Source organism: Dryobates pubescens, chromosome 18 (genome assembly GCF_014839835.1).
Source record: "Dryobates pubescens isolate bDryPub1 chromosome 18, bDryPub1.pri, whole genome shotgun sequence".
Taxonomy (NCBI): domain Eukaryota; kingdom Metazoa; phylum Chordata; class Aves; order Piciformes; family Picidae; genus Dryobates; species Dryobates pubescens.
Window position 1 is genome coordinate 5,067,906 of NC_071629.1, and position 17,697 is coordinate 5,085,602.

General features: G+C 55.2%; 1 protein-coding gene across 1 annotated transcript in view; it reads right to left on the reverse strand.

Moving 5' to 3' along the window:
* Positions 1–17,486, reverse strand: part of AR (androgen receptor) — a 57,460-nt gene extending 39,974 nt beyond the window's left edge. The window contains exon 1 of the mRNA XM_009907364.2: positions 16,453–17,486. Within this exon, the coding sequence (XP_009905666.2) occupies positions 16,453–17,486 (1,034 nt within the window). The remainder of the gene's footprint in view (positions 1–16,452) is intronic.
* Positions 17,487–17,697: the final 211 nt, after the last annotated feature.

The following is a 17,697-nucleotide window of genomic DNA, read 5'->3' on the forward strand; positions in this document are numbered from 1 at the left end:
ATGAGCTTTCCAGTTTCTGGGCCCCTCAATTTAAGAAGGACATTGAGACACTTGAACCTGTCCAGAGAAGGGCAACAAAGCTGGGCAGGGGTCTGGAGCACAGCCCTGTGAGGAGAGGCTGAGGGAGCTGGGGTTGCTTAGCCTGCAGAAGAGGAGGCTCAGGGGAGACCTTCTTGCTCTCTACAACTACCTGAAGGGAGGTTGTAGCCAGGTGGGGGTTGGTCTCTTCTCCCAGGCAACCAGCACCATAACAAGAGGGCACAGTCCCAAGCTGTGCCAGGGGAGGTTTAGGCTGGAGGTGAGGAGAAAGTTCTTCCCAGAGAGAGTTGTTGGCCACTGGAATGTGCTGCCCAGGGAGGTGGTGGAGTCCCCATCCCTGGAGGTGTTTAAGAGGGGATTGGACGTGGCACTTGGTGCCATGGTTTAGTAGTCATGAGGTGTTGGGTGACAGGTTGGACTTGATGATCCTTGAGGTCTTTTCCAACCTTATTGATTCTATGATGATCCCACTCTCCAGTTACTCCCCCAGAAAACAAGTCAGAGCAAGAGGGGCTGCAGAGCAGAGCCCTCCCTGCCACGCTTGCACCTCACGGCGGGCACGGCGGGACGGCTCCCAGCTGCACTGCTGAGGGCTGTCAGCATTCATTCCCAGCCTGGGATATTTAAAACACATCACATTTTCCCCAGTTCATCTGCCAGTGGAGTTATTGCTAAGGAAACCAGTGCCACAAATCCTGCTTTTTTTCTTTCTCTGTTGGATGAAGCAGGAGTTGAAGAGGGGCTGAGAGCAGGGACTGGAGGGATCCGGCATGGAAACAGACGACCACAAACACCACTTGCATTGGAGGCACCCACCAGGGGGAGGCATGTCAGGCTGGCCAGAGCTGCTAGCACGGGCAGCAGGGCAAAAGGAAGCACTGCTGCCTTCCAGAGAGCTCCTGCTCCTGCCTCGCTGCTGCCAGGCAGGCCACCACTCTCCTCCTCCTCCTCCCAGCAAAAAGAGGGAAGAGAGGAAGGAACAGCAGCACACAGCCCAGGGAGCAGCCCTCAGCCTGCAGCATCTGTCTTGCCAAGCTGGGATGCTGAGGCTCACTGTGGTAGCCATGCATGTCCAGCTGTGCCAGCTCCAGCCCCAGGAGCCTCTGGGGGGGTTTTAGGGCTGGGACCTTCAGCCAGTGCTGTAATTTATTGGCAGAATTGCTTTATTTTGAGACTTGTTTATCCCAAGAGCAAACCTTTGCAAAGGCACAGCAGCAGGGGCATGCAAATGTCTGGGAACAGGTATAAGCTCTGTCTACAGAATTCTCTCCAGCTCAGCTGGCAAACCACCTTTTTTCTAGAGGAGACTTAAACAACTTACACAACAAGAAGCATCTCCCCATGCCCTCAGAGCAGCTCATGCTTTGAGTCATCTCATGAAGAGTAAACAGGCCAATTATAACAAAGGTTTCACATATCTCTGGTCCTCTTGGCACTCTCAGCCCTGATCTTGGCCACAGAGGAAGCAGAGAGGCGAATTCCTCAGCATCCCTCAGCAACCAGCTAATGTCCAGCCAGGTCCTCCTACTCCATGGCCTTGCCTTCCCAGCAGCTGCCCCACAGCTATGCACATCCATGGCCCACAGCTGCCCATATCTGCCCACATCAGCTGGTGCCAGCAGGACTGCAGCAGCTCAGCGAGGCCAAGCTGGCAGGGATGAGCTGCAGGCTGTGCTGGTCCAATCCCCAGTGGCCTGCCCAGGGCATCCCAGCCTGGCATGGCCCTGGAAATGGTGCCTTGATGCCAGCATGCTTTCAGTGACACAAGGTAGAGCCAGCCAGACCTGTGGGTTTGGGGGCTGAAACAATTTATTGGGAAATACAGAGGGCAGAACCCCGTAGCAGCAGCAGCAGCTGGCTGAACCCAGGGGATCTGCAGTCATGGGAAGCACCCCCAGGACCACAGAAACCTGCAGATGGGGCAGTCCCCTTGAGCAGCCACGGCCTGAGAGAGCCAAGGTGCCTTTGCTACCACTTAGGAGCCCAGCACCCTGTCTGCTTTGCCTCTGCCTCGCTCCTCCGAGTGGGCAAAGAACGAAAGCAGCCAGGAATGGTTTTCTTTTAAGCCTGCCTGCAAACCAAAACACAGATGCCACATCTAATTTTAGGCCTCCTAGCCTTGAGAGTGTTCTCTCAGCTCTCTCTCAAGCCAGCAGCACGATAGTCATCGTGGGACAAAGCTGCCGGTGTGGCCGGGCACCTGCCACGTCCCAGGTCTTGGAAAGCTGGAGTGTGCATGGGGGCAGAGCCCCATCCTCTCCTTCAGTCAAGGGCAAAGAGGTATCTGCTGCCCCCATGGGACCCCACAGAGCCCCCTCCATTAACTGGAAACTGCAGAGGGACCAGCCCACCACCCTGCTAACCTCAGGCTGCCACCTTCTCCCTGCTGGGATGAGCAACTGTTCCAACTCAGGTCATAATGGAAATGTTTTAGCACCAACATGGCCCAACAGAGTGGGGGCTGGACAAAAGGACACCCCCCACATCCTCACCCCAGCCCCTCTCAGCTGCTGCCCCCAGCCCAGCCTCATCCCACCATCAGCACAGTGACAGGGGGTGGCTGCTCCATCCCACAAGCCCCTAGCACTGCCCCACTGTGCTCCCCCTTCCAAGCTACTCCCCAAAACAGCCAGGAACCAAGGACCCAGCATTTGGCAGAGGCTGTGCTGTAAACAAGAGAGGGAAGAAAATCCCCACGCTGCTATTTTTCTTCTAACCATTTAAGGATGTTCCTGGGGACTTGAGAGCAGATCAGGAAGTAACAGATTGATTTGCAAGTGGAAGATCACATTATCAGGGAAAGCCTTTCTGCTCTGATCACAGGAGAACAGATAAAGGCAGAGCAAAGACCTGAAAGCCAGAAAAATAAACCCATGTGTGAGGATGACCTCACACGTTCTGAAGTGTAGGAGCACACAGGGAGACAAAGCCCAGAGCCACCCAAGGAGGGGACACAGCCCCTCTGAGACCCACAGCTCCAACCTTTGGACCCCAGCCACCCAGAGCTGCCCTCCTAAATGGAGCTGGCACTCCCAGACAGCAGGAGAAGGGCTAGGAGGTGACCCTGAGGACTCCTTCTCAAGCAGGTGTGGCAGCAGGGAGAAGTGATGCCCACTCCATACCTGATCCCACACAGAGGCTTGCAGAGCCCCGGCCAGCCTGGGGGCCCTGGGAGCAGCTCTCCCCACACAGACAGCACGGTGCAAAGAGCCCACTTCTCTGCAAGGCAGGGTCTGCAGAGGGACTGCTGCGGGCACCAAGGCAGGGGATGGAGGAACACTCACCCCACAGCCAGGTGCTGCCGTGTTCCCGGGCAGGAGGAGCCGTGTGCCCACAAATACACACACACACATCCAAGAAAAACCCTCCCAACAGTATTTGCAGGCAGCCTTCCATTGTTCCAGTTAATGCACCTGCTTGCCAGCCAGATGAAAGCAATTAACCTCATCTGCACACAAATTACTTTTCTCCTTTTCTCTCCTTTGTCAGAGGAAAGAGGGAGCTGAGGAGATGCTCGTTCAGATCCTCCCCGGCGGCCCTTTGGAAGCTGAGTGGATGCTGCTGCTCCTGCTCCAGCTGGGTGGGGAGGAGGAGGAGGCAGAGGCAGAAGCCTTCTCTCCAAAAGGACCGATACAAACACTTGTGCCTGGACTCTCTTCCCAGCACAGGCCAAGGTCAAAGCATTTTTTTCCCCTCTGCCGTTTCTAACCAGCAAAGAAGGAAGGCAGTGCAGCTAAAACATGTAACAGCAGAACTGCTGAAGGGCTGCTGGAAGAAACACAGCAGAAGGAGCAGGGAAGGATCATCTTGGGAAAGACAAGAAGCAGCTCTCAAGGCCTTCCCCAGGCAGTGAGAGAACGTGGGGGAGAGGCAGCAAAGTTCAGGGTTTTCTCACCTCCTCCTGGGAACTGAGCATGTCCCAGGGACTCTGTAAGATGTATTCTAGGAAATCTGCAGCCTCCCCCCTGGCATTTGTGGGCACTGCTCCCGAGGGCAGCAGTTCCAGGAACACTCAGTGAGACGGTGGTCTGGCAGCAGGGGGGAAGATTTTGTGAGGCACTTTTTCCCCCAGGGGCTCTTCCCAAAGCCGCCAGCTGCAGCCAGCCCCAGTTGCCTGTCCCAGCAGGAGCCACGTGGAGGGAGAGGGCACCCAGCAGCCTGCACCCAGCCAGCCACCCTCAGATGATCCGCCAGCACGCCCAGACCCACAGGCTCCAGCGAGAGCTTAACCCCAGCTTTGCAGGCAGTGCTGGCACCCCAGAGCAGGCACCCAGCATTCAGGGACATCCTTGCCCGCACCACCTGTCAGAGGCACCTGCCTACAGCCACTAAAGGAGCCGAAGATGAATCATTGCAGCCCTGGCCACGAGCAGCAGCAGGGACACCTCACGGTGTGCTCTCCACACCCTGCACAGCTCCACTCGCCGCGGGCTCTGCCAGCCTGGGAGCGCAGCAAGCACGTCCTGGAGGCACTCCAGCTCCCTGGGGTGCAGACCCAACGAACTCCACCGTGGCTACACACAGGAAAACGTGCCTGGCTGCTCTCCCCAGCTGACTCACAGCATGGCTCCCTGCAGCATGTCCTCACAGCAAGGGATGCTCCATACGAACACTGTTAGCGCCCCAAAGCTGCTGGCTCTGCAGGTCAGAGACTCATAGAACCAGAGAACTGTTTTGCTTGGAAAAGACCTCAAAGATCATTGAGCCCACCCATCAACCCACCATGGCCACCAAACCATGTCCCCAAGAGCCACAGCTACACGTTGTTTGAACACCTCCAGGGACAGTGACTCCACCACCTCCCTGGGCAGCCTGTTCCAATGCCTGACCACTCTCAGGAAAGAAATTTTTCCTCATGTCCAATCTCCACTCAGCTGGGATCTCCCCACTCAGCCAGGATCTCCCCATTCAGCCAGGGCCAATGGTAAATGATGGCACAGCAGGCCACTAACCACCTCCTCTTGGATTATAGGGCTTCATTCTGCTCCCCATTCCCGTCTTCTAGTCCATTCCAGTCTTACTACTGAAGATTGAGGCAAAGAAGGTGTTAAATAGCTCAGCTTTTACCACTATGTTCCCCCTGCATCCAAGAAAGGACAGAAATTTGCCTTAGTCCTCCTTCTGTTGCTGCTATGTTTGTTCTCTTCATAGAATCACAGAATCAGTAAGGTCGGAAAAGACCTCAGAGACCATCAAGTCCAACCTGTCACCCAACACCTCATGACTGCTAAACCATGGCACCAAGTGCCACATCCAATCCCTTTCTGAACACCTCCAAAAAGGTGAAGCCAAATAAACTTCCAGTTGGGCTGGACCGAAGACAAAGCCCTATTTAAGAGACATCTTTTGCTCCCAGAGCTCTTTTGGAAGTGGCAGCTACTTTGCCTGCAATCCTGAGGAGCTCAACATGGTCCATGGCATCACACAGCCCTTTGGCGGTGCAATGGAGGCACCTGACCAAGCCCTCCAGCAGTACCATGCCCTTATCCACTGCTTATCACAGGGAGGGCTGCTAGCTGTTTATCACAGTCTGCTCCATCCCACTTCTTCACTGCACAGGAGACCTGAAGAGAGCTCTGGGTGTCATCCACGCTGTGCATGGATGCCTGGAGCCCGGGCAGCATCCAATCGCCGTCCCAGTGGGATGGGTGCCAGCTGCCAGGGAAAGGGCAGCAGCTATAAATACTGTGGAGCTGGGCTACATTTTGAAGATGATTTCCAGTACTGTGAAATTGCTTAATCTGTGGTCTGTCCCAACACATGATTCTCACCACTCCTGAGGATGTGTCAGCACTTGACTTTGCTTGCTCTCATTATTTAAGAAGGTCTCCCCGGACAGGGGGCTGGGGAGTTTCAAACTGCAGAGGAGATGGATGACCTTGCTCTGCCTGGCTCCTGCTCACACTGCATTAAACAGGAAAATAGCAGCAGCAGCAAATGAGCAGCACAAGCTGAGCAGCCCGAGCTGAGCAGCCTGAGCTGAGCAGCCCGAACTGAGCAGCCCGAGCTGAGCAGCCCGAGCTGAGCAGCCCGAGCAGTCTGAGCTGTGCAGCCCAAGCTGAGCAGCCCTAACAGCCCAAGCCAAGCCTGTCCTGCCCATCTGCCCCAAACCATGAAGCCACCCAGGGAGCAAAGAAGCTCCTACCAGGGTCCTCTGAGGTGAGATGCTGCCCTCCCATAACCCCTCTCCTGCAAACACTGTCCTGGTGCCTGGGAGCTGGATGGGGTCAGACATCCCTGAGGACAGCAGTGGTGTCTGACAAAGCAAATGGGGCTATTTACAGAGCATAAAGTCCAGGGCACAAGAAGGAGACTCTCCCAAAAGCAAGCACAAAATCTACCCCAGACCTCAGGAGCCCAGCTCTGATGGCTGCCAGGGCCCATGGCACTGAGGGACTCTTCCCACAGCCACCAGCTCCTGACAAACCTCCTCTCCCCCCATCTACACAGGAGGAATAATACCTACTCTGCACAGTTGCCTGGAGGCTGAAGGAACTGCTGCTCTTAAGTGCTTCAAAAAGAAGAGTGCCATAAAAGCTCAAAGTACTATCACTGGTAGCATTTTCATTACTGCTAGAAGATACATTGAACTTCACTTCAAAATACCCAGGAGAAGAACTGGGGTTGTAATCATGACTCGGGAAGCAGAATGAAACACAGACCCACAGCACAATGCCAGCCAACACTGCCTGCTGCAGGCACCTTGCCCAGGTGAGCACAGCACCTCACCTCCCAAGGGCCACAGGGCTGCCCTCCTTTGCTTTGCTCTATATCCAGAAGAGGTGGGAGGAGGATGAAGGTGTAGCTGGTTGTGGGCGAGCAGCACCGGGCAGATCAGAGGAGCAGACAAAACCAGTAGAGGACACAGTGAAAGGGAACATGGATGAAGCACCTCCATCACAAGCCTTTGCCATGACAACTGGGTCAGTTCCTTTTCATTTTAATGAGCTCCCTCAGAGGACTATTCTTGTTGTAAAATAAAGCAAGTTCTGGTCCAGACAATGCACACTGACTGTCGATACCAGGGCTGCCAGACCGCCCCAGTTAAAATCCCAGAGCCACCACACTGCTTTCCTCCCTTCCCAGGACAACAGAGCCTGGCCTCTCTGCAGCCTTCAGCCCCAAGAGGCCAGCTCAGGGCTGGACAAGGTCACTGCAGCTCAAGAGCCAGGAAGGCTCATCCATACCAATGCAGACAGGTTCCCTGTACAACACACCCAAACCCACAGATAATTGCCAGTTACCTGCCACAGACCCCTAAAGAAGTCCAGAGATCCCCCAGGGAAGGGCTCTGAGCTGGTTACCAGTCCCTCCAAGTCCATGCTGCTGTGCTTACTCCCCACACAGAAGATTTATAGTGACCAGAGAGGATCTTCCAGGTACTCCCTGCTGGTATCTGTGCCAGCCTGTGTGGGAGGAAGAGAAGATCCAGCTGAAGCAGAGACTCACAAGAGACGCTGCCAGCCACCTCCTACAGCTGCAGGTGTGCCCCACAGAGGCCAGTGAGAGCCACTCTGGAGCTACCTCCAAAGCCCTGGTGGCTCTGAGAAGTTGCAGTGTCACAGATTGGTTTGCAGTCCAGCTGGGAAAAGAAGAGGAAGACAGCTGGCAGAGGCAGGACGGCAGGTCGGCACTAGCCAGCTATTAAGAGACGACAAGCCTGCATCTGCCTCTTACTTGGCTACTGGGCATAAATGCTCCACTAAAATGGGGGACAGGACATCTGCCCCTCATGCACGCTGTCTCCTGGATCTCCTGAGGATAAGAAAGAGCTGAGAAGAACCCAGCATCCACACAGAAACCCTGATGGGGATGCATTCCTCCAAGTATGGAGCAGGACAGGGTTCATCCGAGGAGAGAGGAAATCACCCTGGCCAACGCTCACCTTGTACCTAATGACCACAGCAAAGGAAGACACCCACACCCTCTGTCACCAACTGGATGTGGCATCAATGAGCAGCCTCTTCCCAGCTGACATAGGTCAGTTGGTTTGCCCAGGATGACTTCTCAGGGTCTGCTCTGGACTGGCTTCTGGTGCAGGGGTCTCTTCTGCAGAACCAGAGAACACATGTGCAGAACACATTCTTCACACCAGGAAACGTTCAGAAGAGCTGAGGAGCAAGTGGGCACTGCTGCCTGAAGCTCCCACTCTCTGTTTCTCAGGGAAGTGGTGCTGATAGCAAAGTGATGAAGATGGGGCAGCTGTCCCACGTGTGTGCTTCAGCAGAGACCTGAACGCTGCAGCACTTGCAGAAGAAGGAAAAATCATTTCAAATATGCAAAATCCACTGCAGGAGGAGGAACAGGCCATGCTCAGAAGCCCTTCAGGCAGCTGAGCTCACCTGAAGCCTCCTGCTTAGCATTGCCTCCTGCCTTATGATGCTGTGCTGAGACTTTTCCACTTGCAGATGTGCTCAAGATTGCAGCCAACACTCTGAAAATGGCAGAGGGGAGCAGAGGGGTGGTAGAGCAAAACAAACACAGCTGACACCTCTCGAGGCTTCTGGATCATCTTGTGATACACCAAACCCCTCCTTTAAAAACCCACATTAGGAACAGGTTCTTTACTATGAGGGCAGTGGAACACTGGACCAGGTTGCCCAGGGAGGTGATGAGGCTCCATCCCTGGAGATACTCAAGGTGGCTGAGGCTCCATCCCTGGAGATACTCAAGGTGGTTGAGGCCTCCATCCCTGGAGATACTCAAGGTGGCTGAGGCTCCATCCCTGGAGATACTCAGGGTGGTTGAGGCCTCCATCCCTGGAGATACTCAAGGTGAGGCTCGACAGGGCTCTGGGCAACCTGATCTAGTGGAGGATGTCCCTGCTGACTGCAGAGGGGTTGGACCAGATGACCTTTGAAGGTCCCTTCCAACCCAGCCCATTCTGTGATTCTATGTATGAGGAGGTGCAAGGCTTACTGGGCCAGGGCAGGGGGGCTGAGCACCATGCAGCCAGGACTTGTCCCACCCAATACCATGTCCCCACGGGCTGTGACCATCACATGGTATGACCTCCTGCTGGCATGACATCAGCATGGTATTGAATATTCATCATCAGATCCTACTCATAGGCCTATGAGGAGGAGCTTCGCTTTCCTACCTATGTTTCACTGTCAGCCCCACCAGCACTGCACAGAGCTTTGGGATCTGCCAGAACAGCTCAGCAAAGCAAAAGGCTTTTACTAGAAGTAGTACAAAGTCTCCCACAGAGCTGTTTGCTTGTTTGGGTGTGGGTTGTTTTTTTCCCCCCAGAAAACTCTCATTTTAAATGTTCCAGGGGATGATAGGATGTTTTTCTTTTCTATTTAGCTTGGTAACTCCAGCCTCCAGCCCCAAGCAGCAAGTCTCCATCTCAAGAGAATCTGAGAAGCGGCCCCACGGCCAGGCAGAGCGAGCACACCATGTACAGACTGAAAGCCAGTTCAAGTGACAACTGCCAGGACAGAAATGGCACACGAAGGCAGTGTTTTGAAACCAGCAATTAGCAAAATGTGAATGGAGTTGAGTGGTGAGATGGAAGTGTAATGAATATGAATGGCAGGAAACTACCAAGGGCTGAGCTGCTGCTCTCTAATACAAATTATTTTTAACTCTGCGAAATGAAATCGCTTTCAGCACACCAAACAAAAACGTTTCCACGAGGACTACAATGATTTCCAGTGGTTTAGGACCTAGCTGTGGAATGTCTGTCCTGCAGCAATTGCTGACATCTCCAGCCTGCCTCCTAGTTCGAGGAGCATGCCTCTTTTTCCCACCCCCCCCATCGCAAGCAGACTCCAACTTGTGACCAGCTCTGCTTTCCACTGAGCTTTCCCCTTGAGCTGCCTGCCTGCAATGTGCTCTGGAAGCCTTTATCTCCCATGTGCCTGGGTGCTGCCATGCCAAAGTGCCACCCCCTCCCCCCTCCTTGGAATGGGCACAGAGCAAACTGTTGTCTTGTTCCTGAGCAGAGCGTGGCCTTGGAGGCTCCTCGGAGCGGAGGTGAGGGGAGTTGTGCACCAGGCAGAGGGGCTGCTTGGGCAGCAGATGGCATTCAGCAAACACAGCCTCGATACAGTGTTTCTGCTCTAATTCCTGCCAGGATTGTCCCACACCTTCCTCCTCCTAAAGCCAGGGCTGGAGGCAGAGATTTCCAGGAATCGGCAGCTTCTCACCCCAGGGACGTGCTGGCACAGTCCCAACATCAGCACTCACAAAGCCACCCGAGCTCCCAGGCTGCTCAGAACGGCACAGCCCCTGCCCCGTGCTCACACCACCTACCCCACGGTGCCTGCAGGTGCTCTCAGCAGCTTGGAGACAGATCCCCACTGAGCACGGCTGTGCTGCCAGGAGCACCACCAACCTCCTGCTCAGCGTGTGGTGGCAGCCCCAGGGGAGTCATGGCTCAAGGCACAGGGGGGATCCTGTCTGGGGGGCTCATGCTCATCCCCACGGGTGTGATCCTGCCCCAGGGGCTGATGCCCATCCTGCAGAGGCCCTCCAAGAAGGAATCGTGGCTGGAAAGGCTCAGGTGTGCATCAGGATGGCTTTCTTTCAGATACAGCAGTGTGCAAAGCCACAGGTTCCTACAGAGACTACAAAGCACCCTACATCTCTCCTGCACAACCAGTCTAGTGAAATACATTGCACTTGTGATCTCAGAAAAAGCAGCAAATCACAACTGGTCTGTAATAAGCTCTCTTTGGTCAGAATCAAGCTGTCAGAAGAGGAAAAGCAAAGGGTTATCCTACAGACTGGCTGGGAGCAGCACTGCAAAGCACAGCTATCATCTGCATAACAAATGCAAGCAGCAGGGGAAAACAACCTGTGAAAGCTGTACAAGTAGAATAGCTGTCATGGGCAAATCCTTCACAGCTTCCTGCTCTGAAGCCCTTGGGCAGGGTACACAAAATGCCTCTAGAGCTCAGACCCACCAATGCTCTTAAAGCCTTTTATGCATTTCTTCTTTGGTGAAGTGTAATGAATTCTCAGGCACAGTCTTCTGTGCCCAGCATTATGCAGGGCTTATTCTTTCCTTGCAACTAGCACTTAAAAGAAATTGGGGGAGTGATACAATCACTGTTGATATCCAGCATGAGACTTTGAAAGCAGTTTCCCCAGGGTTTAAGAGCTCGGCATGGAGAGAAGAGGATGGGAAAGCACAGAAGAGGATGGGACAAAATCTGCTCTGCAACAGGGTGAGGAGCAAAGTTGGCTTGTTTTGTAAGAGCAGAGAGGCAGGCTCCACACAAACACCTCACATGTGTATGTGCCCTCCACAGCCTGTCCCTCAACAGAGTGATGATGCATCTCTTCTTCTCATGGCAAAGGAACAGCAGGAGAGTCAGCAAGAGAGGGAGGAACCTCTGAGGAGGGAGGAGAAAAGGAAACCATTTTATCACACTTGGAATATGCTGCAGAAATACTAAGAAACCCCAGAACCAAAATCATTTGAGTGGAAGGAGCAAGTTGGCAAAGAAAGAACACTGGAAACAGTTATTGTTCCTTCACAGATGTAAACCTCACGTTAATGGCAAAGGACAGGGCTGTGCCAGCCCCTTGGCTAGAGCATTCAGCACCTCTAGCACCCCACCAGGGCCCCTGCACTGGCAAGCACAAGCCCGGGTGAGGATGGAGAGTACCAACACATTTCTAACACCCATGGGCTCAGCCCAGTTAATGTAAGGACCATGATCCTTCCAGTCTGTTCTCTGGGAGATTCTGGGCATCTCCAAAAGAAAACAGCCAGTCTCTCCCTGCCTGAGACCACCAGGACCCAGGCTCCTGATGCTGGTTTTGGTGTGCAGCCAGCATCAAGTCAAAGAGCCTGTCTTTAGAAAGGGCCCACTCACTGCCCTCACACAGTTGTGGGCTGAGTCTCAGTAGCTTGCTGTGGGGAAGGAGAGTCTCAGTTACCAACGAGCACAAAGCAAATGCTAACTGATGGGAGAGATAAACAGCACCTCCAAAACGAGGTGAAAAGAAGGGAAATAGCTAAGCAAGGAAGAAAATGAATAAGCCTAGGCTTGCATGTTGCTGTTGTGCAGACAGCAGCTCTCAGGAGCAGCAAAAAAAGAGCCACATCTGCTGGGCTCCCAACACGGTGGCAGGGCAGCTGGCAGTGCCCATTGCTGCCACTCTCCTGGTCGTGAGGGGCTCGCTGCACCCACTGCTGTTCTGCAGGAGCAAGGCTTGGAGCAGAACCCGAACATCCTGGCTGCTTCAGTTAACCAGCCTCAGCATATCACTTGTTTCACAACCTTAACTGAGGCAGTGACAGATAAGCATCTCATCACAGCCTGGTAGCATGCCAGCACTCACTTGAAGGAGTCTCAGGTTCTCTAAACCAGACCCAGGAGTAGTGCAGGACTGGCTGTTTGGCCTGTGTGTAAAAGCAGCCTTCCTGTGCCTCTCAGCAGGGACAAGAAGTGGAAGGTGATGAGGAAAATTTTGGTTTTATGCTTTCTCTTCTTTTTTTTCCCCATCAGGAACCATCAAAAAGCTTGAACACATCAGTGATGTCCCCAAGATTTGCCTACATGGATCCATACCACAGCTGCAGACCACGAGTGCCTATTATGAAGCTGGCCAGAGGGACAGGCTTCAGAGGGAGCATTCTTCAGGCATGGCTCATCTTCAAAAGAAGTTATTTACATAAAATCTCTGCTCACCCGAGCAGAAAGGTCACAGGTGGGAGAGTCATCCCCTTCCCAAGGGCTTTTAAGTACCCCCAGGGAACAGCTGAGGGTCCTCCAGACCCCCTGAGGAACAGGACGCCAATGCAGGGCTAGGTATCGGTGGCCAGACACAGGCTGGGAGCGAGGCCAGCCCAGGGAACGGCCTCTCACTTTGTCTCATTGATCCTTCCATCAGAATCTTACCTCCTCCTGCAGCAGGCAGCAATTATTACAGGTGTTATCTGTGAGCAGTACCACAAACACTGAGCTGGCCACCAGAAGATTAGACAGCCATTACACCAGGTGATGCATAAACACAGGGCACTGGCCCAAGCTGGTTTCAGCCCAAGCAGATACAGGAATCCACAGGCAGGTGTGACCAGCAAACACAAGGGGTACCAAACAGAACTGCAGCAGCAGCAAACACCACTTAAAAAAACCATCTGAAACCACACAGATAGTTTTTTTCTAAGCAAATTACTCCTTAAATGCATGTCTCACTTTTGTTTCCATCACTTCAGTAACAGCTCTGTCGTTGATTGCATTTTAGCTGAGAGCAAACAGCCCCACACCACCCACCCCTGTGCCCTGTCCTGATCTTAAAAGGCAGTGTGAGGCCAGAACTTTGGGTTTATTCTATCAACACTGCATCTCACTCTTAAATCAGGTTGTTGTTCAGTCCCCTCAAAGACTGCTGGTAATAACTATGCACTGCCAGAGGACAAAGCTAAAGAGCTATGAGTCCACAGGGTAACAAAAGCTGGGATTAATTCGCTAATTATACATAAGCATTGCAGACTCAGTCAGGTACTGGATCGATGCTTCCAATCAAACCAGATCGTGTTAACACCCACTGTGTTTCCTGTGGCATGCTTCAGAGCCTCCAAACCCAGACAAATCTCCTTCTCCACACAAGCAAAAGGGGCAGGCAGCAGGCATGGGTCTGCACTGCTCCCTGTGCAACCTCGTGCCTGGAGACCACCAACCCTTCCATGGCAAGGAGGGCTCCAGTCAGGAGCACTTTATTTCAGTCCTGTCAGGGCTGCTGGTTTCTGAGGCAGCACCAGAACTGTGGTTTAAAAGCTCTGTGCTGTATCCCAGACCGAGGTGGAAGCCAGCACCCCATTTTCCATTAACAATTTCTCAACCAACCAGCTCCCCTCTTGCAGGGCTTCAGAGCCAAGCTCCTCTGTTGGGACCCCCAAAATCCAAACCAATAGTTGCTCTTTAAAAGAGCAAATGTAAACGACTCCCACAAATACTAAGACACTGTTCGTATTTCAGAGCCATAGACGAGGGGGGAGTGTATCTCTAACTTAAAAAATGCCTCCCTACACCTGCCCCAGGCTGCAGCAGGGCAGGGCTGGGGTTCACCTGGGAGGAGAGAGATGCACAAAGCAAGATCGTTCAAAACCAGAAGGAACACAATGCACACAATGCTTCTTGCTACTCTTCAAAGGAGACTGGGCTGCAGCTGCCGTTGCTGGCAGTGTCAAGGCGCTGGGATCTCCCAAGGCAGGTAACGCCGCCGCAGTGAGCCCCAGCACTGCCCTCTGCCCTCTTAAAGAGACCCCACTGCCCGAGGTGAAGCGGGTAAAGCTTTCTGTGCAATGCCAGGCAGGACAGGAATCTAAACCTAGCACTTACAGCTAGCAGTGCAATACAGGTCCGAATCAGATAGTCCCTCTGCGAGGGAGCTTGACTACAAAGCCCCTGTCCCTTTCTCCTCGCAGGCGCTGCTGTCTGGGCAGCTGCTGCACGATCCACTGCCATCAGCTCCGGCTGCAGCAGAGGCTGCTCGCTGCACGGGCACTGCTGCATGCCCGGTAGAAACTGAAAAGCCATGCCAAACGATAGGCAGGACATCGTGAAGTTAATGCAGACTTTGCTACAACGACACCTAAATCTGGCAGCAGTTAACCCATGAAGCTTCAGCCAGACCACAGAGAAGGGTTCTGCTTTCCTTACAGCGCTTTAAGATCACATCCAACACTGCCGTCATGCCCTAGCAGCAGCTGCTGTACCAGTGAGGAGTTCATGGGACAAGATAAGAGCCCTGTAAAAGCTCTCTGGGCTAGCTCCAACACTGCTGATCCCTGCCTCAGCCGGCCCGTGGGAGCCCAGGCCCCCTCAGAAGCTGGGGATGTGGGGGACATGCACACTTCGTGCTGAATGGAGCCAAGGGAAAGAGGAGGATACGGCACCTGAGGCACTCTTAACAAGCGGCCCAGGCAGAGACGGAGTCACCATCCCTGGAGGGCTTTAAAAGCTGTGCAAATGCTCAGGGACATGAGCTAGTGGTGACCTTGCAGTGCTGGGTCAGCAGTTGGACTCAACGATCTTAAAATGTCTCTTCCAAAACGACTATATGATTTCCCACCAGAATAAGGGCGATGACAATTATCTCCAAGGCAGGACTCAGGCAAAGTCTACCTGCTGCCCTGGCTTAGCCCACTCAACAGCCTCTGCCCACCACCTAAACCCAAACCTGCCCTCCTCCCTGCAACACTCCTTGTCTGTGTGCAGTTCTATTGCACGGGCTTCACAGACAAACCAACCGTGGCAAGGCTGAGCCTTGTGATACCAAACCCTGCAACATCCACTGACAGCATCTGGACAGCTGAACTTTTCCAACTTTACTCAATCCTGCTCACTTTGCACTGATCTGGGCACCAGAGGAGCAGACACAGGGTATAGGACTCCTGCCACCCACACAACACTTCCAGCTGGTCTTTCTGATCTGTTCTTTCACCCCTTGTCTTGGTTTTGTTGAGTTTTTTTCTCACTGAGTCCTCAACTTCTCTGTAAAATCCCCAAGTAAATTATTGTGTGGATGACAATTACTACACTGCCCGAATAAAGCTGTGAGCATTTCAAAGCAACAAAGCAAGCACAGAAGCACGAGTTACCCTGTTCTAATTTAAAGGGAAAATACAATTGCTCATTTACTCCCCCAGACAGAAGACCTCAAGGTGAGCACACGGAGATGAACCTCCACCGACGCAGACCCGAGGTGAAGCCACACCAACAACCTGTGGCCGAGGCTGCCCCGAGCCCAGCATTAAATCCTTCTGCAGCAGTTTCTGTCGGCTGCAGTGATTCCTTCCCACAGTATTGTGATGATACAGTGTGCCCCTGTTTAGATGGTGTACACCTCCTTCACAGGCAGCAATCTGCTTTTCTGAGGTTAGTCCCCTATGACAAAAATACTTTTGATCGAGCATTTCTTTTCACAAACCTTTCCCCCTCTGCTGTGTCCCTAAATACTCGTCTGCCTCTAGTTTTACACATTTTCTGATGCTGAGCTCCAAGGCACACTCAGCGTTTCTCTGCCTACACATTCATCAGGTTTAGCCTGTTCAGCACAGCTCACTCACTGTTCGCCTGGTGCAGGGAGAATCTCAACTCCATCCAAGATCAGTCCGTGCCCCAAGTGCAGCGTCCCGACTCCTGCACCCTGACTGCAGCCTCCAGCAGCGAGGAAGTAAATCAAGCCGGGGCCAGTTAGGACACAGATACCGGGGGGGCGGGGGGGACAGCAGCGGGAAGTGGGGGGTGAGGGTTGCCAGCAGGATGCGTGGTGTAGGATGCAAGGTGCACGCAGGACACAAGGTGCTGGTGCCGACAGAACGCAGGATGCCGGTGCCGGATGAGCAGTGCAGGATACGTGGTGATGTGCGGTGCAGGATGCAGGGTGCCGGCGGGATGCGCGGTGCGGGATGCAGGGTGCAGCTGCTGGCGGGACTGGAGTACTCACCGAACATCGCCGTACGCGCCGGGGTAACCCTCGGTCCAGGGTCCCAGCTCACTCTTGATGCAGGCGGCGGGGGCGGCGAAGGGCGGCCGGCCCGCCGGGTACCAGGCGTCGGCGGGGAAGTCGGCGCTGTCGGCGGGCGGTCCGCGCCCGCAGGCGAAGGGCCCAGCGGGCGGCTCGGCGCAGGGCCCATAGAGCTGCCCCTCTTCGGCGAAGAGAGTGGGCCAGGGACCCACGGGACCCGGCGGGGTCAGCTCGGCGCCGTAGCGGCACGGCACGGGCCAGCCGCCGCCCGCCGCCGGCCCCGGCGGGCTCTCCAGCTTGATGCGGGCGGGCGGCGAAGCCAGGCTGAAGGCGGCGGGGGGCGGCCGCGCCGCGGGCCCCGGAGACCCGCGGTAGAACCCCGTCCCGGTGGGGGAGTCGACGGCCAGGGCGGCCTCGGGTCCCGCGAAGGCAGGCGGCGGCTCGGGCGGGTCCCCGGCGGGAGGGCGCGGGGCACGGGGCGGCGGCCCGGCGGGCAGCGCGAACATGCAGTCCTCCCGGGGCAGCGGCAGCGGGGAGGGCAGTGGCTCGGCCGGCGCCTCCAGCGTCTCCAGCGCCAAGCCCATGGAGGCAGACACGGCGCGGCAGAGCTGTTTAGCGCTCTCGCCCAGCGGGTCCTCCCCGGGCGCCGGCTCGGGCTCGGCAGGCGGCGGCGGCAGCGGCGGCGGCAGCAGGGGCGGCATCGCTCCCGCCTCGCATAGTAGCTCCCTCAGCTCACCGGCTCCGGGGAAGGGCGAACCCATGACACGACCGCCAGCCGGCAGCGCCTTCCCGGCGCCGCGGGGCTCCGGTGCGGAAGGGCAGGCGGGCGAGCCCGGCGGACGGGGGCTTGGCGGGCAGGGCGCGCACGCCGGCGGCTGCAGGCTGCCCGGTGGCTCCTCCGAAGGCTCCTGGAAAGCCTCGCAGACGCTCTGGAAAAAGGTCTGAAAAGCCCCGCGGAAGCTCCTGCCCCCTGCCCGTGGGTAGACGCGGCCGACCCCCAGCTGCACCTCCATGCCAGCCGAGCGCGGAGCCGCGATAGCGGCAGGCGAGGCGGAGAGCCCCGGGAGGCCACCCCCTGGCTGGTCTCGACGTCCGGGTTAGCGGCAGCGCGGCGCCGGGGCGGCCATCCCCGCCGGAACGACGGGCGGGATGCGAGGAGCGCGCAACAGGCAGAAAAAGTTGCTGCCGTGGGAGCGGGAGGCTGCCTGCGGTCCGTGTGAGCGG